The sequence below is a fragment of the Vollenhovia emeryi genome, unplaced genomic scaffold, assembly GCF_000949405.1.
Source record: "Vollenhovia emeryi isolate VEMERY1.0 unplaced genomic scaffold, V.emery_V1.0 DF939269.1, whole genome shotgun sequence".
Classification (NCBI taxonomy): domain Eukaryota; kingdom Metazoa; phylum Arthropoda; class Insecta; order Hymenoptera; family Formicidae; genus Vollenhovia; species Vollenhovia emeryi.
The window spans coordinates 161621-185604 of record NW_011967097.1 but is presented as its reverse complement, the minus strand read 5'-3'; the positions used below and the strand labels follow the sequence as shown (position 1 = coordinate 185604).

General features: G+C 38.7%; 2 protein-coding genes across 2 annotated transcripts in view; both read right to left on the bottom strand.

The window, feature by feature from the left end:
* The window catches only part of LOC105559461 (neuronal calcium sensor 2), a 33964-nt gene extending 29751 nt beyond the window's left edge, over positions 1-4213 (bottom strand). The window contains exon 1 of the mRNA XM_012007749.1: positions 3836-4213. Coding sequence (XP_011863139.1) covers positions 3836-3946 — 111 coding nt within the window. The 5' untranslated portion in view covers positions 3947-4213. The remainder of the gene's footprint in view (positions 1-3835) is intronic.
* The window catches only part of LOC105559459 (neurocalcin homolog), a 243737-nt gene that overhangs the window by 65360 nt on the left and 154393 nt on the right, over positions 1-23984 (bottom strand). The window lies entirely within an intron of this gene.

Here is a 23984-nt window from a genome sequence, read left to right as displayed (position 1 = left end):
TGAAAATCTCGTTCACGACACGGCGCTTCCCAACGTGTCTATAAACTTGACACTGTGTGTTAGCACTTGGAAATTAATCGGTTCTTAATTTCAGCCCTTTCTGAATGAGACTCTGAAGATATCGTTGCGCAACATTTCGCTATTTTCGTTAAATGCAATTTCAGGCTTTTTTTTTAATGAGACTCTCTCAAGATATCATTGTGTAACACTTCGCTGGTTTCGTTAAATGCACTTCACGCATAAAATGTATAAAAATTTGGTATACGTAGAGATAACGAATGTTGACACGATAATGTTGTAATTGCACGGCATTAGATCGTCTTTACAAAGGACAAGAAAAGTGAGACACAACTGAAAAATATGAGTTTTTGCGTTTTTATCATTTATCTCTATAATTTATCTCTTTTATAACTCGAAAACGTATGCGCTTTTATCTAGAAAAGCGGCACAAATGTAGTTACAAAATTGTCGTCGAAAAAGGACAAATACGGCTGTATTTCGTTTAAAAACAGTGACGGTAAAGAGAAGGAACATTTAAGAGAAAAGTACGATTCTCACGTTGTGGGGAAAGATCTATCAAGGCAAGAGAAAAATAAAGACAATTTGGTGTATCGTGTAGCTGCGTGCGAACAGATTCCAAGTTTAAAATCGTTCCAGAGTAAAATTATATTACTAATAAGAATATTCTTCAAGTCGCCGGCGGTAATTAACAACTTCAATATAGAGTGTAGGGAAAGTCCGGGTTCAAACCCTGGCTGAGGTAATATTTTCCGCAATAAATTTTCTGTATTATTAAAAATGCCAGATATGGTCAGGAAAATACTGAAGTTGTAAAATTATACTACTTTTTACTTGCATCACCTTTCTCGTGCGCAAGTGACATACACAATATTGTAAAGCAACGTGGAATTGTACCCCAACGTTGAATAAATATTTATACTACATGCCGTATTGTACGTGTACTGTACACACGCGTATTGTCTGTGAATAAGATAATATGTTCTAAGATAATAATGCTCTAATTAAATCCAACCATGACGTGAATGTCAATTAACTAAATGTCAAGTTTGTCACATACGAAGACAACTTCGATTTAAAAGTAATATTTAAAATGATATATCGCCAATTATAAAACTCGTCGCGTCAACGTGATTTATTTAGAGATGTATGTGCGAGGAATAAATGAATTATCGCTATGGAATGAATAAATAAAAGATCGTATATCAAATTAATTAGTTTCGGTATCATCGATACGCGACTATTTTTCAGTGGATCAATAATAAATTTTACCGTAATATGTCATAGTAATATATTATATATTAATTATTAATTATACCGCATATCAGTTTTAAATAATTAATAAGATGTGACAAAGCTTGTCACAACGTAATTAGACAAATAATGTCGCAGTAATGCCATCAAATACCTTGCGTTTATACAAAACGCAATTCAAAATTTACATCTAAATCTATATTTATAAAACTCAATTTACATTAACACAATTTTATATTAAAATGTTAAAAAGTATTTCTAAAATGCTATTGCATCTGAATTAAGTTCCATATCTCCGAGAACAAGCCACGAAGTGACTTTGCCAATATATGTGTTGTGATTTAACCATAAACTCTCGTTTTATAAAATTTCATAACCGTGAGCCTTCGTATATGATTTCGTGTAACCACTCACTGCCACCTCACGAGGAAAGGAGAGCAACATTTTCGCGGCCAGCCGCGCGTGCTTGTGAAATACCTTAACGTATTTAATTGCGGCATAATTGCGAATACGAGTGACTGTATATACGTATATTCCAATCGACACGTGTGTATGTAGCGTTTGTTAATGAATTGGTACCAATTTTATTCACATGGACTTTCATAAATTACACGGAGAGACCGATATGGTAACCACATGTCTAATTAGGATTGGCACAACCTCAATAAACGGTAATATTTGGGACAGCTCTATCTGTGGTTGCCTTACCCACATTGGCATAAGTAGTGGAGACAAGTGTATCGATCCGTAAAATTTTATCTATTTACTATGATTACGCTGAATAAGCATAAACCATTAATGGCAATTGTCACTCCCTTTTACCAGGCAGTCATGAGATACTCTCATTCATATTTTCAGAATATTTAGAAGATCGATCGATTTATTAATTAATGGTACAGGGTGTCTGACACAAGAGGACCTCTACGAGAAATGGTGGTAGATTGGGTCAGACTAAGATGGTCACGTACCATTTTATAAAATTCGCATTAGTTATCGAATAATTTATTGAAACTGTGGCGACCTGATAGATACTCAACGAAATCCAACACAGTATCCCGTGTATACATATAGAGCTGCAAATATTCATGTACATATTGTATAATAAATACACACCACTTGTTACCCTAGCGAGTCGTCATTTACGGAACCTACACTACACCTTGCGATTCCTGAGCGAGCGCCGAAGACGCTAGAATCCTCCGCGACAAGAAGGGCAAAGCCCCCACAGAAACGTCTGAGCAAATGAGCGCGTAGAGAGCGATAGGGCGGGGCTGGAAGGCATGTTAGAGGAGAGTTCCTCCTTGACCCGTTACATATCGGATCGTTTACCGAAAATATTATGGTAAAAGGTCACCAACGACGAGATTGTTTCTATTGGCAATGCCTCGAATATTCTGGAAAGCCTACAGAAGTCATTTCTTTTTTTAAAAGTTGAAATTAATAATGAGGGATTAACAATCACGCAGGGCCATCAATAATGCAACGAATATAAAATAAATAATTCGTCGTGTAATTGCAAACATGTTTATTCTGCGTCAAAGAAAATTGAGAGAAAAACTGTAATTGCAATAAACGTTACTCATTTTCAGCAAACTCATGTCCTTCCATCATGAATCGCACTCGTTATTATTACGCACAAACAATGCTAAGTGGCCTAAGAATTCTAACAATACGTCACGCAAATAAAAATAAAGCTCTCGGTAGAAGAGAAATAAAAACAATTCTTTCAACGCTGGAGATACAGTTTGTGCGAATAATCTTTCATCTCCCTACAAAGCATTTTTAAAATGTCTTTTATCGTCACCGTCATAATATATCACGGAAGCATTACTGTGGGAATGTACGAAGAAAAATTGAGGTCGCTATAAAATATACAAAATCACAAGAAATGCGTATTTCGCAAAATACTCAAATTAATTTAATCGATTAGAACGGAAAAGGTACATGTGACAAAATTTGTGAAAAAACGACGAAAATGTTTTATAAGCACAATATGAATTTCTCTGTAGCTTTTACGCTACTTTACCTTGAAGAGAAAGGCGGAGGCTTATGAAGTAAGTTTTCATTAATAATTTTTTTAAACACTTTGGTTTTATACTAAAGCAAGGATTCATTGGTTCAACTCAATTTCAACCAAAATGTCACAAGTCCCCTGTCTGTTCGCATTGGTTCAATTCTTAATCCATAACTTACACCCGAGTCGAAATTTTGGTACTATTTTGACACTGTTAAGGATAATTCGCACCTACTTAGCTGATCTATACACCTACATAGACCAGCAATAACCTACTTGATAGCATTATATTTTTTTACTCCTCCCTTGAATCTTTAATTCTAAAAATTTACTTTAGCTCCTACTTAAAAGGACCTACTTTAATGCTAAATTGGCAAAAGTAGAAATTTCCGACACTACTCAATTTTTAATAAGTAGAAGTAAATTTTGTACTTTCAGTTCAACCTCTTTTACTGCCTTAGGTCCTACTATATAATAGAATTAAAGATTCAACATAGGGCCAAAATTTCGACTCGGGTATCGTAATATTCAGCAGCTCTCGATACTTACTTTAAAACCTTTGTACCATTCCTTTATGGTCGCCTCGTCGTATCGCGTATGCGACTTGAGGAAGTCCATATCTTCTTTGCTCAATTTGTCTTTGCTCCCGAAACAACCCATTTTGATATCTGTAACAGTCAATAAAACATTTCGTGAGAACGTACAATTTTCGATAGCAGTTTTTAAAAATACTTGTCATCGCAATGAATAATCAATTGAAATTAATGGTTGATATTTTACTGCTTAATATTCTTTTAGGATTATCAATTTAAACGATTAATTTACTTTCTAAATGTAGAAGTGAACGAGATATTCATTTAATAGAAATTAATCTAATTTCCAGAGGCAGAACTCATCGCGTGTCATTTCGTTTCGTATTGAACGGGATAAAGTCTCGCACTTTTCCTAATGTATTTTATAATCTCAAGTTATATATCTAGATTAACAATTTCGCTCACTGCGCGCCACTATCACTTGCGAAAAGCAAGTGATAAAACCTTCTGCGCGACAAGTATGAAGCCAGCCTTCACACCGCCGGGCATACTAAATATTGGTGAATTATGTTAGCAGCATTGAACAAGTTATAAACCCGGTTATAACATAAGATCGATGTGCAGTTGGGTGTCTTCCACCTCCTCTAACTTTTTATTTTACCCCACTCCATATTTTACCAGGGCGCGTTTGCATACTTCGTCTTGATAACAGTCAATATTATCGAGCTTTTTGCAAAACTTTGCAAAGTTTCGTTTAATTTATTAAGTGCTATTAAATACATTAAGCTCACGAACAATATTATTGTAATTTCTTAGTGATTTTAACATTATGGCATGCTACGAAATTTAATAATATAGCATTATTCATTAAATAATCTCAATGAAGTATTGTAAAAATTATTATTCCGAAGTTAATACGTTTTCAAAGAGTATTTTATAAGCATTTGAAGATAGGAATATTTTTATCCTGAACATTTTAAACTTAATTTAATTTTTTTACATGAAAAATAATATTTTACTGCAATATTAATAGATAATTTATTAATACTAAAAATATTCAGTAGTTACATTAACGAATTTAAGAATATTTCAATAGCGTGTAAATTGTAATGACAAAAATTATGAAGATACTAAAATATTTTTCATGATTAATATATGATAAATTCTATATTTCTGATTACAGGATGGAAAATATTTGTCACGCTTGCATTCACTTTTCAATGAATATTATTTTCATTATCCGAGTTTCATTCTTGAGCGAAATGGAATTCTAACGTTTCAATTTTTTTCCAAGGAAAACCCAGATTAATGCGTCGATGTTTTCCAGAAGGCACAAATAGAACAGAGATGTCGATTGCGAAACGACTTTCTAATTTTCTCAGGACAAGAGAAACCGAGTATTAAAGCTCCATTTTTGTTCATAATGTGGGACAATGAACGTAATGTCCCCCGACTGGCAGATTTCTTACAAGATTTCGCGAAAATGCATATACATAATTAATACCTTGATCCAGCAACTTATTCCGATATAAAGCCAAGCGATCTCGATAACAGCTACACGGAAGTTCCTGCCAGTTGTTACGTGGTAAGAGACTGTACGTAATTTTCGAGATGTCGCATATCGCGCCGCATATTGCATGCACATAATGCACGCAACGCACGCTCGTCGGTTGCGCTCTCGACCGAAATTCGCTGTCGTAATGTCGCCGTAAATGGCAGGATATCGAAACCGAACGCGTGATCGGGATGACAATGACGAATGCCATAAGCACGCGCTATTTCAGGAAAGACGGACGAGCAAGATGCTTTCAGGAATTCTTGGGAGAATTTACCGGGAAACACTTCCGTATTCACGAGAGTAACTGAGAACAGTTTACCATAAAAAAAATTTGTATCAATCAATTTCATATAACAACAGTAATTTACATCACGACGATCGTTCGATAGTCCCTTTTCGGTTTATTCCATTTGTTCGCCGTTGCCACTTGTAAAATATGTGTTTGAAAATATGCGTTTGCTTTCTGATTAAGTACACAGAAAAATAATAAGTGTCAGATCAACTTTTCTGTACTCAAATTATCATTGTTTTGTATGTTAAGAAAATTAAATCTTTTCTAAAAAAATGCATCAATTCCATTATATTCTTCTAATATTGTAGTTGTGATAATTGTGACTTTCAGTTTAGGTTTCCTGAACTTTACCTAGGGTCAAAGGACTACTTATAGCGACGGGTTCAATACCATGACGCAGGGTTACGAGCAACCTCGATCCATCCCCGATAAAGGGATTTATAATTAAACCCGACTAAAATGATATAAATAGCAAATAGCATTAGCCGCAAAATTAATTATAAACCAAATTGACTAAAAAAGAAACTCCGAATGACAACTGACACTGTAACGTTTAATATTACATTGAATCGTACAGTAATATTACAAATCTCATGTGATCCTCATCGCAGGATAGCATCGAACTTTCGTGCGGATAAAATTTTCAGAGGTCAGTGCCGTCCTTCTCCATCTAAATAAGTGCATAAGCAGGCTATTCGACTCTTTCGCTAAGATCTTCGATGTGCATACAAAGTTGTTAATTTCGTCACTGTCGAATACGTGAAATATTGAAAGAAAATGAAAAACGACACTTTAATACTAAAATACTACAATAAGTACTTCAATTAAAAAAAAAGTTTAAGAAACTCTATTAATTCTTCTTCTTCTTATTCTTAGTGTAGGAAATATTCCCTGTCCGGCTCCAACGTTACTGTCGGAAGCTAGTACGTTGGTACTGTGAGCGGTATATTTTTTGACGTCAGATAGGGTGCTAACCTCGCCTCACTATCCTCCTCTTTTCTCATCCGGGCTTAGGACCGGCAACGGCGGAGTAGATATATACAGGGTGTTATGTAATACCCGCCTCACCTCTTATTTGCGGGTAGAGCGGACTAGACTAAGTCGAAAAGTCCTCTACCATTTTGCAACTTTCGAAACGGTTAACGAGTTATTGATTATTAAAAATCGCTGTCTTAGCCCGGCCTACCGTCCAATTCAAACGCGCGGCGACATGCGGCCGTCCCGCGATCGGCGTTGCTAGGCGCGCGGGGAGTTGTTTATTATACGCAGCCGTTGCCATGTGTCATAAACAACTCTCCGCGCGCTTAGCAACGCCAATCGCGGGGACGGCCGCATCTCGTCCGCGCGCTTGAATTGGGCGGTAGGCCGGGCTAAGACAGCGACTTTTAAAAGTTAATAACTCGTTAACCATTGCGAAAATTGCAAAATGGTAGAGGACTTTTCGACTCAGTCTAATCCGCTCTATTCGTAAATAAGAGGCGAGGCGGGTATTACATAACACCCTGTATAAGAAGGTATTAAATACTTTCCGATGGTTGCCTCCGAGAAGAAAATATTCGATTAAAATCCGCCCAAGAAAGACCAGCTGTGTTCTCGGTTGGATTTGAACTCGGGTCTCTTCGCTTGTTTGTTTACTGAGCAGCGTACATTTCTCTACGCCGTATTAATTAATTAATCCTAAAATCATGTAAGTAGCCAATGGAATGTTCACCTCAATCCCCTTTGTGTGATATCTACAATGTAACACGTACAGGTATACGCGCGATAGCGGAGAAAGAATTAATCGTTATGCCGACGTTGACGCGCGAGTAATGTCGTAATGAGCTTCAGTCGATACGCGGCTGGCATCGTGAGAGACTCACACGGTGAGGTTTTTCTCGGCGGAACGGAGACAGGAAGGGTGGGCCAAGGATCGTTTCGACGAGGAGGAAACGGCCGCGATCGTGACTGGCCTGGGAACGACGATTGCTCGTGGCCGGCCGATTTGATGGCCGATTTTGGTGCGCCAGGCGATCTGACGACGTCGTACTATTTATTAAGTAACTTATTAAGTAACCCGGCGTACTATTTATTAAGTAACAAAGGCGAACGCCTACCGCGTCGTTCGTTCGCCAACGAACGAAATGCGATACGTGTAAACGTAATTAACGCGCTTCGCGGTGGCGCCGACTGAACGTCCGCGCCGGCGAAGTCGCGCCCCGGCTCTTTACGAGATTAAGCGCGCGGATGAAGATTAACGGGGAGCCGCCACGGCATGTACAATGTACGTGCTCGAGTTTCGGGAGAGCCGTCGATTATTCCACGGCGAACCGCCACTCGAGTTAATGCGCCGCATTTGCGGGCTCCAAAGTTCTCGCTCGAGAAGAAATTATAAGCTCGAGGCCCGTTTTTCTCTCTCTCTCTCTCTCTCTCTCTCTGTCTCTCCTCCGGTTTTTCCTGGCAAATGCTTTAAACTGTTGCAGCCAAGAGATGTTGGACACACATTCGCTGTGTATTAATCGCTGCCGTAGGTCTAGTTCTTCAGCTGCAAGTTTCAACGACGCGGAGAACCCGACGAATTCCGCCAGGAGGAATTTATCGATCGTGCTCCAGATGCGAAGGAGAAATTATAGTTGCTAATGTACCTTACTCCTTTGCATTTGCGTCTTAAGGATTTGACGTTTCGGAACTTTGGTAAATAAAGATCTGCCTGAAGAAATTATGTCGTCGATACTTTCACAATCCCGGCCATTATTTAAAATACAATTGTTAACTAAAGAATTAAACATTTTTAGCTATACGTTATTTCTGCCGCGATATTGTTTCTTAGCAGCGACGGGTAACGAGGAGGAAGCTACTGCGGCTCAGAATGGCAGAGAGAGAGAGAGAGATTATAATTGCTAATAAACTCGCTTCTTACTTTCTTGTTCCGCTTGCTGTTCGCGAACTCTGCAATTAAACGAGATTGCTACTAAAAAATTAACATATTTGACCCCACAGTTGTGTCCCTCTTAGAGACATCATTAAGAGTAAATTTCAACCGTTTACTGACGGCGCTTGATACTTGAAAAAAAATGAAGCTGTAAGGTCGCAAACGCAATAACCTCGCGGTGCTCGGATATGACAGTGGTCAGCCGTTTTATTATTAGGAAGTCATTCATTACACGCAATAATTATTCTATTAACCGCTCTATTATGAGGGGGAATAAGCGGCCAAAGAGGAAGCGATTCACCGTGGCTCAATCTCAAGCCAAGTTTTATTAAAGTTTCACAAATCGTTCCAATGCGCGAGACGACAATGGGAGTTTTTGTTAAAAAACATTTTTGTTATCATTAAAGCAAAAACCCTGCACTCCCCGCGCAACATCGTTACGTCCCTCCGTAATAAAAGACGCTTTCCATTTATTTTATGTCCGTCATTATGGAGATCTAATAAAAGCAACAAAGGTAAACGCCACAATTTATTTTACGACCAATTTATTTTATGGAAAGCTAAGAGGAGCTTTCCACAATATCATTGTGTTATTAGTTATTCACGGCCGTTTCGCGAATGCTGCGAACTTAGGGACGACACGTACAATTCGTGCACAAATTTCATCACGAGGTTCCCTCGCCGGAACTCGCGAGCAGCGACGCGTTGCTGCCCCTCGTGTTCAACAGAATGAATCGATTAAAAGAGAAAAGGTAGGTGGCAAAATCATACATTTGAGAAAGTCAAAAACTGTTTCGCGAGCTTAGTATGAATTGTAGGTTTTACTTTGCACCGAAGAGGAAAGTCTCTTAAAATAAGTTTTCATAAAAAAAAGTTTGACTTTTATAGCAAGGATTCATCGTTAACTCAATTTCGGTCAAGATAATTTGCCTTCTGTTCTTACTGTTGATTGGATTGTTGATCCCTTCCGATGAGCAAAGGAAACGTCTGTTACTCTCTCAGAAAGGATTCTGATACACACACACACAAAACTCCTTCACACATTTAAATTTGCCGCAACCTCATGTAGTAAAAAAATGAAATATTAACAGACAAATAATATTATTCGACCAGAACTGGCAGAGATTTATTGCGAAAGCTATTACCTCAGGCAGTTCGAACCTGGAGCTCCCTGAGTTTAGGCGGGCGTCTCTCACCAAATCGATCACTCGTATTTAGGTGATATTTATCGCAATAAACATAACGTTCCCGAATGTCACGTAAAATACAAGGGGTAAACCGCTGAGGGCGTGTGGTGTATAGATTTGCGGTATTACTGCAAGTTTTGGGCATTAGTTTGAATATTAGCTCTTGCTGGGGTTGTACATGATTTTGATCAGCAGCGGTTTACTCCTCGGTAAAATATTAAGATTAAATCAACACAATTCGCCTCTCTCGAATTAAATAAGATCGACTTACTACATTGAGGCAGAGGTAACATAACTTTCTAAGCTTGTACAGGGTGTTCCAGGATGAAAGGTCAATATTCTGAGAGGTGATAGTATCGGTCATTTCAAGCATTCCCCACTGTTTCCGAGATAAAGCTATTTGAATGCAAAGTTGCAAAATTACTGACATTTTTTACAGATCGTAATAAATTTTCAAAAATTCCACCGTTAGCAAGAATGCATTTTCAACTCTTGCGTGAACATGGCGTGTTGCTCGTTCGACATTTGTGAATACGCCTGGCATTTTGAACGTTCCTACAATGTTATCGGCACAACAGTCAACAGACGTATGAAAGTAAATTCCCGCAGACGTTTATGAGGTTGGACGAAGGGTGAAGTGTACAGAAAAAAAGTAAATACACGAGACATTCGAGTAGCTCTATCTCAGAGACAGTGGGGAATGGGACATATATTCATATGAACATTTTGGCTTAAAATGACCGATACTATCACCTCCCAGAATATTGACCTTTCACCCTGGGACACCCTTCATATTCTCACGTTTAGAATAAATCTTCTCTCGAACGAGCTATAGCACGCGCACCAACATCGTTGTATTAGCGATTGGAGAATTCTCTATTAAGATGAAAATATTGATTCTTTCTCGACAATAAATCTGATTGTCGCCACATGAATCCTATTTTACGACAGATCGAGGTGTAAGTAGCATTGGATCCGGAAATCTTTTCCGCGGACGCACTCGTCAATCCGTGCCGAACGCGCACGTGAGGAATATTTATAGAGCAGCTGGCATAACATTATCGCGCGACCGATCGGTGCCTTTAGCGCCTGCGACCACAAAGAATTAACACCGGAACGTCCGGCCGCGCGCGTCGCATTGGCGGTTGCATCGGCGGTCGCATCGACATTCGCATCACACACGTCGCATTGTCGTCCGCGCGAAATGCGCCACGGCGCGCGACACAGTTTGCGCGCTCGCGAGGAGAAAACGGTCGCCCGCGCGTCCCCGTGCGCGGCCTCCTTTGTCTCACCCTCGTTTGTTCTTCAGCGGACCATTGTGCCACGCGACGACGTTTCCGCGTTATCCGCGGACTGTCCCTTTTAACGAAACGCTGTACCGCCAATGCGAGTAGATTAGGTGTATCGGATACTCTCAGCTTTGGCTGGGTACAATGGCGAGTGTAAGGACGACGATTCAACGTGAATCAACCTGTCCGAATTGAAGGTGCGGATGAACAAGGAGGATATGTCTAGGATATTCTGAGATTATCGACGTTTATCTTTCTTTTATCTGTTATTTTAGCTATTTTCGTCATTCGTTTTAAATAATACTAGAACAACGCAAGCGCGTGTGAAAGTTTCTACTTCTGAAAAAGGCATGTAAGTCGATTAGTTGCATATCTCGAAGTATTGTTGCCGCTTTTCGCGATGCTGATTGGCTGTCGCGCTTGTGCGATACGACATGCTTCAGTCGTGTTATTTGCAGCTGTCAAACCATGCAAATTTTTAGAGAGAGCAAATGGCGCGCGCTTGTCCCTTACTAAAAAAGAGATGTTACCAGCGCGAATGTCGTTTATATCGAACAGTTAAGTCCCTTCTCCGCGATGCCGATTGATTTTCTCGAAGCGCGATGTGCTTCACTTCTCTTTTAGGTTCAGAGTAAATGAAGGTTTACAATTTAGAAATGCTAGACATGACAGAACGCGCGCTTCGCGCGCGCTGTTTGTGCTCAAGCATTGTGTATTTTTAAGAATTTGTACACACGCGAAGAGAGAGAGAGAGAGAGAGAGAAGTAATTATATGCGCAACGTCTCTTTAAAATAAAAAGTAATATGTCACTCACTGATACGAGTTGCAACAGTAAAGTTGTACATCTCTAACTATATACGTTAAACGGTAACAATACAAAAATGTATATGATTATTATAGACTAATTATGCAAGATCGAAACTATTATATTAAATATACTTTATATTTTATATTTTAAAAAATAGATATTTATTAAAACAATTATATAGAATACTGAAAGTCTTCCTTTTAAATATGAACTCACAAAATTTTATACGTATGGTTTTGTCTCTAACACTTATTCGAATGCTCGTTGGAATAATTTGAATAAATAAAATAAAAGCACAGAACGGATGATTCATTTTGCACAAGTAGCAAATAACAAAAATGTAAGACACGTACCTTACGATTTCTCTGCCGTTGCCCGATGCCGTCTAGGCCTGGGTTATTATAGGCTCCTCCTCTCAGATTTTCTTGTTGCACTTACACTCACACACTCACTCGCGAAAATCGATCGCGCGAAATTTCGGACACTCCCGTACGCGATGTAAAATACCGTGAAATGCAGTAAGCGACGTTCTTTACTTCCTGCCCGTTCGAATTGCGAAGAACGACAGAGCGAATTACGCCGTGAACGCCGAAGTCGCACTTTCTCTCCCCGAAAATGGAACAGATTACACGAAATCGATAGATAAGTAAAAGCGCGGTGCATAAACGAGATGTAACCGCGACAAAGTATCACGGTTTACATTCATGTTTTAGATGAGTTGGTCTCGTGAAATATCTATGTACACGTTGATAAAGAGCTGTCGCTTCAACATGCAATTCGTTTCTCATTACAAGTTTTAGAATCTTAATAATTAATCGAGTAACGTTACTTGTCACTGATAAAGGTGTACAAATCAATAGCGTTTTATCCCTACATTCTTCGCGATCGATCTTGAAAACCGGTAACGTAAAAATAATATCACGCACGGAACAACTCTCGCTGCTGCCTGCCGGCTCGACGTTCGGCGAGCGAGTGATAAGTACGGAATTTCCATTACGTAGATGGGCCAACGAATTCTCAACGTTTTTTTGTTGTTTTTCACTCGGCGCGGTGACGTACGATGTTTTTGCGTACCATCATTGTACCTGAAGGTCGCCGCGCTCTCATACGCTCGCCGAACGTCGAGCCGGCAAGCAGTGGCGCGAGTCGCTCCGTGCGTGGTATTATTTTTGCGTTGTCGGTTTCCAAGACTCGATCGTGAAGAATGTAAGGATAAAACGCTATTGATTTGGACTCCTTTATCAGTGACAAGTAACGCTACTAGATTAATTATTTTCTAAATTAAGTTTCTACAACTTGTAATGAGAAACGAATTGCGCGTTGAGGCGACGGCTCTTTATTAACGTGTACATGGATATTTTACGAGACTAACTCATCTAAAATATGAAAGTAAACCGTGGTACGTTGTCGCGGTTACATTTCGTTTACGCACCGCGCTTTTCACTATCTATCAATTTCGTGTAATCTGTTCCATTTTTGGGAAGAGAGAGATATTTGTGCGACTTCGGCGTTCGCGCTGTAATTCGCTCTGTCGTTCTTCGCAACTCGAACGGGCAGGAAGTAAAGAACGTCGCTTACTGCATTTCACAGTATTTTACATCGCGTACTGGAGTGTCCGAAATTTCGCGCGATCGATTTTCGCGAGTGAGTGTGCGAGTGTAAGTGCAACAAGAAAATCTGAGAGGAGGAGCAGGCTTAGGCGGTATCGGGCAACGGCAGAGAAATCGTAAGGTAAGTGTCTTACGTTTTTGTTATTTGCTAATTGTGCAAAATAAAGCATCTGTCCTGTGCTTTTATTTTATTTATTCAAATGATTCGAACAAGTGTTAGAGACAAAACCATACGTATAAAATTTTGTGAGTTCATATTTAAAAGGAAGACTTTCAGTATTCTATATAATTATTTTAATAAATACCCATTTTCAAAAATATTTAATATAAAGTATATTTAACACAATAGTCTGGATTTTACATAATTAGTCTATAATAATCGTATACATTTTTGTATTGTTACAGTTTAACATGTATAGTTAGCGATGTACAACTTTGCTGTTGCGACTCGTATCAGTGAGTGACAAATTACTTTTTATTTTAAATTGACGTTGCGCATGCAATTACTTCTTCGCGTTTTATCGTTTCTAGTCTCTTAAAAACAGCCCCTTTTATACACAGCCTCTTTGTCAGCTGTCAAAATTCAATCGTCTCGTCACTGACAGCACCAAGTGAGCCGAGCCAGACAGCCAATCAGCATTGTGAAAAAGAGGCAACAGTACACCTTGAGACCTTTGAGTATCGACTCAACACCCCCTTTTTTATGGGGACTATTTTATACACAGTCTTATTGTCAGCTGTCAAAATTCAATCGTCTCGTCACTGACAGCACCAAGTGAGCCAAGCAAGACAGCCAATCAGTATCCTGGAACCCCAATGCCCTCAGCGGCTTAACCCTCGGAATTTCCTTTTTTTCCGTACTGGCAGACTCCATTTATACGATGGAGAATCGCGTACAAAAAGTAGCGTGGGACTAATACTCCGCGTAAATCGAGGGACGAGTGTATATTTATTTTTTAAATTTAGGCTCCTCTTTTCATGCGACACATGAGTTGATCTTTGGCGTCGTCTTTTTTTTCCCTCGGATAATTTGTCTCCGTGTCGCTCTCGCAAACTCGAGCTTGTTACTCAACTGTGTAAACACGTAACGCGATACTGCCGGGGACGAGTACCTAAAATAGATATTTGACCATACGTAGCTATCGATCGCTTGTAAAGGGCGCAATATTTACCGTGGCAAATCAAAAAGGAATTTCACGTTAATTTCTGCAATTCTCACGGCGGTACTTGGTCGAAATGGACGGAACAGGCGGGCACTTTTTCTCGCGCTTTTAAACGCAGAAGCGGGGTTTTATAGCCAAGTACGCTATTAATAATAGACCATCGCTATTATTAATAGTGTACTTGGCTATAAAACTACTTTTGTGGCGTAGGCGAGGAAAAGTGTCGCTACCATGTGTAAACGTTACGACATGCAATTTATGGCTTCGACTGTAAAGTGCTGGAAAACGATATCGCGATGATATTGCACCGAGACGGAAAGTTTCGATCGCGAGCAAATATACGGTCAGTCGTTGCAATCGTATATGTCGTGCTGATGAAATCACACTTTGAGATCTGCCATCGATACGCTCCTCGCAATTCGAAAGTATTGCAGAAATCGGGATAACGGTCGTAAAAATAAAAAGAGATATAATTATAAATAAAATCACATTCTCGTGGAATATGTATTCGAGCTTCTCCTTTTTAAACAATAAAATTCACAAGGCTCTGACGTAAAATCACAATTCGAAGGAATAAAGGACTTTCCTTTTTAATCCTCCCTTCAATATTCAAAGACATTCTTACGTTTTCATATTCTCATCCTTCGTTGCATTACATTGCGTTATCGCAATTTGACTCACGTGAAAAAAGATATGTGAATTATATAAAAAGTGCATAAAAATTTGTTTGCAAAATTACGACAAATTAGATAACGTAGCATGCAAATTAATCTTCACATTCTATTTCCAAAATGTCCTGCCCTATTTGATTAGTTAATTGCAAGAAGCCTGAAATATAATTAACTTCGTTCCGGCGCTGCAGCTTTAATTTTAAATGAAACTTTACTGCGCCATGATATTTAGCCATTCGCTTATAAAGATTTTAAAAGCGTGGCGAAATTAGACTCAGAAGTAATTCATTTCACGCCTTCGTCTCTCGTCTTTGAGCCGCGCGCCAGCGATTGAGACATATCGCGGTCAGACGTACAGAACTGTGTAAATGTTTCAAATGTAAAAAAGTAATTAGAGATAAAATTCCGAGACTTCAAAACAGAAGAAACTTCTCTTATTCGCCAGACGTAAGGCGCATGTATCGTCGATGCGACCGAACGGTGGCCCACTACTTGTTTTTATTTACCGAACTTCGTCCGTCGTGGAGCCGCAGCGATGAAAAATTTCTTAGGAGCCGTTGCTTCTCGCCCTCGAAAACTTTCTGAAGACCGTTATTGTACGCGCCGCTGGAGCCTCTGGCCTAGTAAAAGTACCGCGGGGTAGTTTCATTAAAATTTCCTGGCAATACCGCGGATACGTTCCCCGGAAAGTGCGGCGGGGCGAGTTTCAACGATGTGTCCTCCTTAAAGGCTTTGCGGATTTTGTTGTATTAACGACGACAGTGAAATTTAATCCTGGACTAATTCCAAGATTTCGACAAATAGGCGTCTAATCTGTTCGACTTTATGCACAATTCGAGCAACGTAGTTCACTGTCTCTACAAACAGCTTAATATACAGGGTGTTATGTAATACCCACATTGCTTCTTATTTACAGCGGACTAGACCGAGTCGAAAAGTCCTCTACCATTTTGCAATTTTCGCAATAGTTAACGAGTTATTAATTATTAAAAATCGCTGTCTTAGCCCGCCCAATCCAAACGCGCGGCGACATGCGGCCGTCCCGCGATCGGCGTTGCTAGGCGCGCGGGGAGTTGTTTATGACGCACGGCAAAGGCTACGTATAGTATAATTATTATGAATTGTATATTTTAATAAATTTTAAGAACAAAAATATTAATGAAAAACATAACCAGAATTCTTCTTAATATAACAAAAAATTGCAAGCAGCTTTATTATAAAAAAAGCAATGTTCAAAATAGTCCCGAACAATTTAAGGGGATGCTAAAGCCGCTGGAGAACTCGATCAGTGTCGATAAGATAGGAGATCGCGTCAATTATCGACATTTTGATATCTTGCAGCACAATATTACTGTTATATTACTGTGTAATATTTCTATGTAACATATCAATAATATTAATGTAATATTACATTGCAATATGTAACATTACCGCAATATTATAATATTACTGATATATTACGTGATATTATGTACTATGTGGGTTATTACCCACACAAAAATTTCCAGATAACCTCTTCTGTCAGATAAGAAAGTAGTGTATATACATACCATATATGTATATGATCTCGTGTTCACGATGTTAGAATTCGGTCCGAGAAATTTATAAGTAGCCAATCAACTTTTACGAAAAAGCAGCAATTTTATTACCTACACATTGCTCAGACCGAGATTTTAGATCAAATTCTAGAATCGTCGACACCATGGCTTTACCGACAATCTGACAGATGTTTGGCAGTAACATCTCTCGAGAAAGCCTGCAACTATTTTTACACGCCATGCTAATCTTTTTTTCGTCTTCTAGAATTGGATTTTCAGACTTGCGGTGATTAGAACTAATCTTTTTTTCTAGGCTATTAATCTTAGTTCTAATTGCACGATATTGTTCTTATATGTTATCCCTAGACTATCCTGGTCTCATTTTGTATATATTTATTGTAGAATTTTTGTATCAAGCAAATATTGTCGTCAAGTATGCCAAAAATTAGTAAAATTTGTATTTTTGGGGGGTTTTTGATATAAAGTCAACCAGCATAGTGTAGATTTTGCTGCGTACTTTAATTCCGTATAAGAATTTTGCATTTCTATAAAGCCAATTAAAAGATTAGTTCTAAACAAAAATGTCGATAAAACAGACGGGTTTAGCATCCTCTTAATAATCAAACGTGAAATATAAATGTTTCGATTCACTCCGGATCATCTACAAAAGTAACTCAAAAAATGATAAAAAAGATTTCCACGTAAATTCAACAGAAAACAACAATTTAAGAGAAGTAGAATACCAACCACACGTTAAAACGTAGAAATGTTAAATTTATCTTAAATAATGTTTCTCCCTCCGTCCAATGGTGGTGGTCTCATATTGTTAAGGATGTCCTGTAGGTCCTATAATTTAATTTTCGTGATAATGTCACGATGAGAAAAAGGAAAAAGCACCGAGACGAAGAGAGAGAAGCCTCGACTGCCACGTGATGAAGGTGAGAGGGCCATACAATCGGATATTCCGGTAAACTTTATTATTGTTAAAAGGATAACGTAATCGGACTTCGTCTTCTTTTTTTCGTGTGACATTGTTAGCAATCTGTCGTTACTTTCGCGACACAGAAAAGATCATAAACGACTGGGAATGGGTGGCAGGGGTTGTGGCACCCCTTGCATACCTCTCACGATGTTCGAGTATGCGGGAAATCCTACTAATGCCATTCATAGTTAAGTAGCCTAATTGCGCGTGTGAGCAATGTTCGTACTAAGGGGCGCACAACGGCATAATGAGCGGTGAATTTATGCACTGTCGTTCTAATGGCGGTGGCCTTTTGCCTAAGCGAAACGACCGACCAAACGCAGACAATGAAAACGGCGATATAATGCCAAGACCGCGGCGGCGTTAGCCATGGTGTTTCGTCGAGGAGAACGTTAACATAGTTAATGGTGCACAATAGCGCGCCAGGGCGAAACGTAGGCAAGGCAAATAATCCAACTGGCGGGCCATGGGGAATGTTGCAACGTCCGGCAGCATCGAACATTAAAACGATGGCAACGAGAGCTCTGCCTCGATCGCGTTGTTGCCGCCGTGGATTCATCACGCGTATTGCGTCAAAGATATCACGAGGCTCTGCAATGGCCGCATGCGCTTACATAATTACAGAAGAAAAACTCGCGCCGCGTAACTCTCTAGCAATCCTCTTCAATATTGTACACAGGTAGGATCCATTTTACGAGGCTTCCAGCAAAACAGGATCGTGAAATATTTGAACACGTGTTGTACTTAGATTTACGATAATTACAATTACTTGTTAGACAATTTTGAAAAGATCGCTAATGAGAAAAGTCCGTAAAACGGACCTATCCGTGTTACGGTCTTATGTTCCTGTACTTTGCCGTATTACTTTTCATTCAGCGTGCAATCGGCCAGCGAGCGTTTCAAACCCGTGGAACAAGAAAGCCAATAAATTTCATCCGAAGGTCCGCGAGTGTTAAAGGGCCATTTTCAGCCGTACTTGGGGAAACGGTGGGCGCGAGTTTTGCCCCCACATTCCCCCCCGCACGATCTCGTGTAAACTGGAGAATCTTATAAGCTGGAAATGGCAAAATGTATGATCAAGTATGTGATGACGCGCCGATGTACACATCACAGCGTCCGTTGTGTGTTTTCGCCTGCACTCATTCATCATATTTGCGAGGCACGCTACGCCACAATGATTAATCAAGCAGGTTTGCGCGTTTCATGGAATGCCCCGCTGGGCTGCGGCGACCGGCAAAATAATGAAGCGCGATATCAATTCGCCGCTCTCTCGCCCGAAGTGTTTATTCCAAATTACTTCGTGTCGCTGTCTAATTATTTCCAACGCGATCGCGCACACGTACAAGCGATTTTAATAATCCTCCTCGAGGTTCGGTCTAAAGAAGACGAATTGAGTCGCAGCCGGTGATAAACGTGACCTGACCACGCACACAAACTCCACTGACCTAAAAAAGCCCGAGCTCCCGTAGCCCAGCGACACGCAAGTTGATTAGCTTGGCAAAGTCTGCGCATGAAACCAGATGTGAGATTTTGTTTGCTCCAAAGCAGTCGATTTCTCATTTGTAAGAAAGAAGAAATTACGATGGCCAAAGCGCCTACAACTTGTAAACGAGCGCGCTGCTTTCGAGACGAATATAATTTTCCTAATCAGAAAAGCACGTGAAAATGTATTGTTACGAAATCAACGTTACAACTAGACAGAACGTATTATATATTATAAAACAGTTTTATCTATATAACTTTAGACCAACGTAACGATTGAGTGGAATTTCAAAATATTACCTCACGTTGATTTTAGCTAGATTGAAAAAATAGTATTCTCCATTATTATCATCTCGCTTTACGTTTTTAATATAAATATTATTATCATTAATAATGAATTAAAATTCAGAATGGTTTGTAAATATATCCCGCTTAAATATTAACTGAAACGACTAATAATATAATGGTAAAATACCATGTGTATAAAATTGTCAGAGAAATATTACATAGAGGAAAGTCCCCTATTATGAGACGAGTTCCTAATATGAGATAGCGGTGTATCTGTTAAGTTAACAAGCATCATCTATTCCACTATGAATTTATTGCCCTTGAAGTGAAATGTGTTTAGTGGAAAATTCACTGTTAGATCGTGTAATCGTCGCGGAAAAAAGATTTGCGATTAAATTTGGACGTGAAAAACCTGCTCTCTCACATTAGAAGCCTGTCTCATAATAGGGAACTTTCCTTTATTTATAAACCGGGTCTATGTAAAGAGAGAGCACACATATACACAAATTATTTTCCAAGAGAAATAAATGATGAAAAAGTCCTTTGACTTAAATTTTATGCTGGATTAAAGTCCTCAGACTTCAATTTTATGCTGAATCCTTAATAAGTTTGAAGTGAATCTTCTTTTCGGAGATATCTCGCGGAAATTTATTTGTATGCATCTGTTATTTATATTTTTTAATATTTACTATTGAATTCGATATTTCAAAAAAAAATATCAAGCATCGAAAAAATATTTTGTGACCCAATTGCACTCCGGAAATTTATTTCGCGAAATACTTTTTATTTCTTATCATCTATAAATATGAATACTACATATTACGTATCTAAAAAAAACAATAAAAGAAGTATGGATAAAATCTAATTATAATTATATGTATATATATTAAGGGGTCGTTCCACTTTAACGGCTCAAAAACTATGCTTATCTTTAACAATTGAAAATTGTTTAAATTATGACAAAATTTTTTTTATGTTATTTAAAAGTGCCCTAATAAATCCCCAAAAGATTTATTATAGTTTTTGGGCCGTTAAAGTGGAATGACCCCTTAAATCGAAACGATTTTGTATATGTATAATAAAATCAAGCGAAACAAAAATGATACATTTAGCGTGAGCCCAGAGTGTTATTTCTCGTACCGTTATTTCTCGCAAAACAATAACGCTGACATTATCGGTATGCGGTTGTCTTATCGCAAAAGCATTAATCAGCAAAATACATTTGCCCCGCAAATTTACTCTCCGTGCACATTATCGGATCGCGCGGGCGAATTAGGACGCGAAATGGGCGCGGAATAGCGCGCCCAAACTTTCGAGAGACAAGTCAAAGTGCCTCAACATAAACGAAAAAGTCTCGTGCTACCGAGTGCTTCCGCGCCAGCACGCGGATTGCGTTCAAGTAAAACGAAACAATTTTCTCCTTTGAAGTTGTAAACGAAGTTTCCAGTTTGCAAGGAGTACGCGGGCGAGTAAACAAGTCGCTGCAGTGACACAGTAAGGAATGCAAGCAATTCTTGTCTTATAATTTTTATCTTCATAGCTAAAATCCCACAATCGTCAAATTAATTTCTCACCGTTCGAATATCCGTTTTCATTTTGTATAATTTCAATTTCTTCGCGTATTATGCCACAATATTTCAACTTATCCAAAGACGGGCTGACGCATGAATTCACTTGTGTGCGAATAAAAAAATGGAAAGGGACAGTAATTTACGCTATTCAAATGTCAAGAGTTTAGCACAAATAAACTGAAACATTAAACGTAGTAATACTTACACCATTTGCTTTCAAGTTTATTTCATTTAATTTTCTAAAGTACAATAAGAAAAGTGAAGTAGCTTCAAAATGTTTTCTCCTTAAAAATGTTTTAAGAATGTAAGAGAATCCGCATAATATTTTATCCAGTGAACATGACTCTTTCACTCTATATCCAGCAAGTTTTAATTAAAAGTAGCCACAACTATTACTACACACTTTTTGGGCTGCTTTTAATTAAAATCATCATAAATCCCACAAAAATTAATCTGCCACATAATCGCGCACGAATTTCTCTTTACATAATTTCTAATAATTTTAATTGAAATTCTTAAAAAATTCTAAAGTACTTCATTAATGATTTATTCGTCCGTACATTTTTTGTAACGCAGCGAAAAAGTTTTTATGGCCTCTTAAGAACTTAAGACCAGCAGCATCTCTCCTTTTGCAGGGAGGAGCTACGATAGGTAAGAGGGTATTATTGAAAATGCTATTAACGGATTGTTACATTTTCAAGATATATCACGGCCCCATTCCATATTTGCATGCAAGATTAAATAATACTAACGGCATAATACGTGATGTAAAATCACGCACACAATTCGATATGCCAATCTCAATGATATATTCAGAGGCAGGTGGTTGATCGCATCGACAATGCTATGAATGATGGGTTATCGGTGTAACTTGGGATCGACCATTAATTCGGAATTCGCCTATTCGGAAAAATAATGTAACTGATTGCGCAACGATATTGAATTATGGATTGCTATCAGGTTGTAATGCACTGGCGATGAAGTTAATATATAGGGTGCCCAACAGTTCCGTATCATAATTTACGAATCTTCGTGAAATATATTTTTCCCTTAAAAATATTATCTAGAGGGAAGCCCCCTATTATGACATAGGATTCTAATACGGGATAGCGGGGTCTCTGCTAAATTAATAGGCATCATCTGTTGGTTCCACCACGAATTTATTGCTCTTGGAGTGAAATCTGCTTAGGGGAAAATTGATTGTTAGATCGTGTAATCGTTGCGAAAAAAGATTCGTGATTGAATTTGAACGTTGAAAACCTACTATCTCATACTAGAATCCTATCTCATAATAGAGGACTTTTCTCTGTATCAACTTTAGGTGCCATTGCTGCTATAGAAATTTTCATTTAAAACGTAATTTTATTCGATCTACTTATTCAAAAGCTATTTATTAATATTTTTTATTTCTTATTATATTTATCCAAAAACGATTTATTTATTTATTTATTATTTGAAATCTCTAAATTGCAGCAGTTCATTTTATACAAACCAATACCGTAGATATTTTAATACTCGAAATGGTCGCGTTCAGCTCGGAAGCACAATTCTTTCCATTTAGGGAGCGTGGAAAAAAGTACGAAAGTAAACACAAAGAACGGCGCAAAATTTTTAACGCTCTTTGCGGAAAATCCGCTGAAACATTCCGTCTCGCATATTCATTTTATCCGTCCGCATTTTCACTTTATATTTAGTATTAAAGCTAAACATCCGATTCCCCCCGAACTTTATTGCGTTCAATATAAAACGACAATAAAACAACCGCATTTATCGCTACAGAACAGGGCTCTTCAATTGTACATCACGCTTTTACGTCTACGAACGTAAAAATTGAGTGAAACGACTTTCAGAGCTCTTGGTGCGTTCCGAGAACGACTTCATTTTAAAAGAGTGCTAAAACTGACACAATTTCAATAAATTCGAAATTACAAGCATATATAAATTACGTCTACATTTCATGGCAATGTCGCTATGTTTTCCTCTGTGTTACAAAATTCGCGTCGTTTTCAATTCATATTTTAAAGGCTCGTAACAGAGGCGACAATTTGAAGCATTATTACAAATTTCTCAAGCAAAACTAATCGGAAAATATAAGATCTCGAGAGCATGGTGTGACTGGACACCCTGTACACGACAGGTCGCAGCAGGACGCAAATTGCAGGCCGATATCGCGCGTGTCGGTGTCGGTGCGGCGGCCGCACAGATTTTCAGCTACAACCGCAATTTGCAATTCTTCCGTTTCAGCTATAAATTACTGAGGGGTCATGCCTCAACGGACATTGACGCGAATCGCCAACTACGGCCTCGCGCATGCTATTCCCCCAACGAGAATAAAATTGCAATTCTAATTGCCGGTTGTACGCGCGTACGTCATGCTGGGGCATTAATCTTGCGATGTTCTCGCCGCAAGTTTTTTTTGACGTAGAGTCAAGATTAGAATATAAAAACGAGATAAGGAACGAACGCGAAGGGGATGCTCTGTGGTTGTAACAACGAAGCTCAATTTAACAAGGAGTTACTCCTTCGAGGGACTTTTATTGGCTTTAATTTTCGCTACGATATTAATACCAATTTGGCAGGCTTCTAAGTTTGAATACTATATTTTATATATAAATCAATTTTTTCTATATAGTTTTTTTACGAGGGGTAAACCGCGGAGGGCATTATGGTGTATGCAGATTCGCGGCATTACTGAACATTAGGGCCTTGCATTGTAAAGATAAAATAAGATAATAAGATAAAGTAATGCCCACTGGGCGTTAGTAGGCATTGGTGTACATGATTTTGGTCAGCGGTTTACCCCTCGTCCTTTTA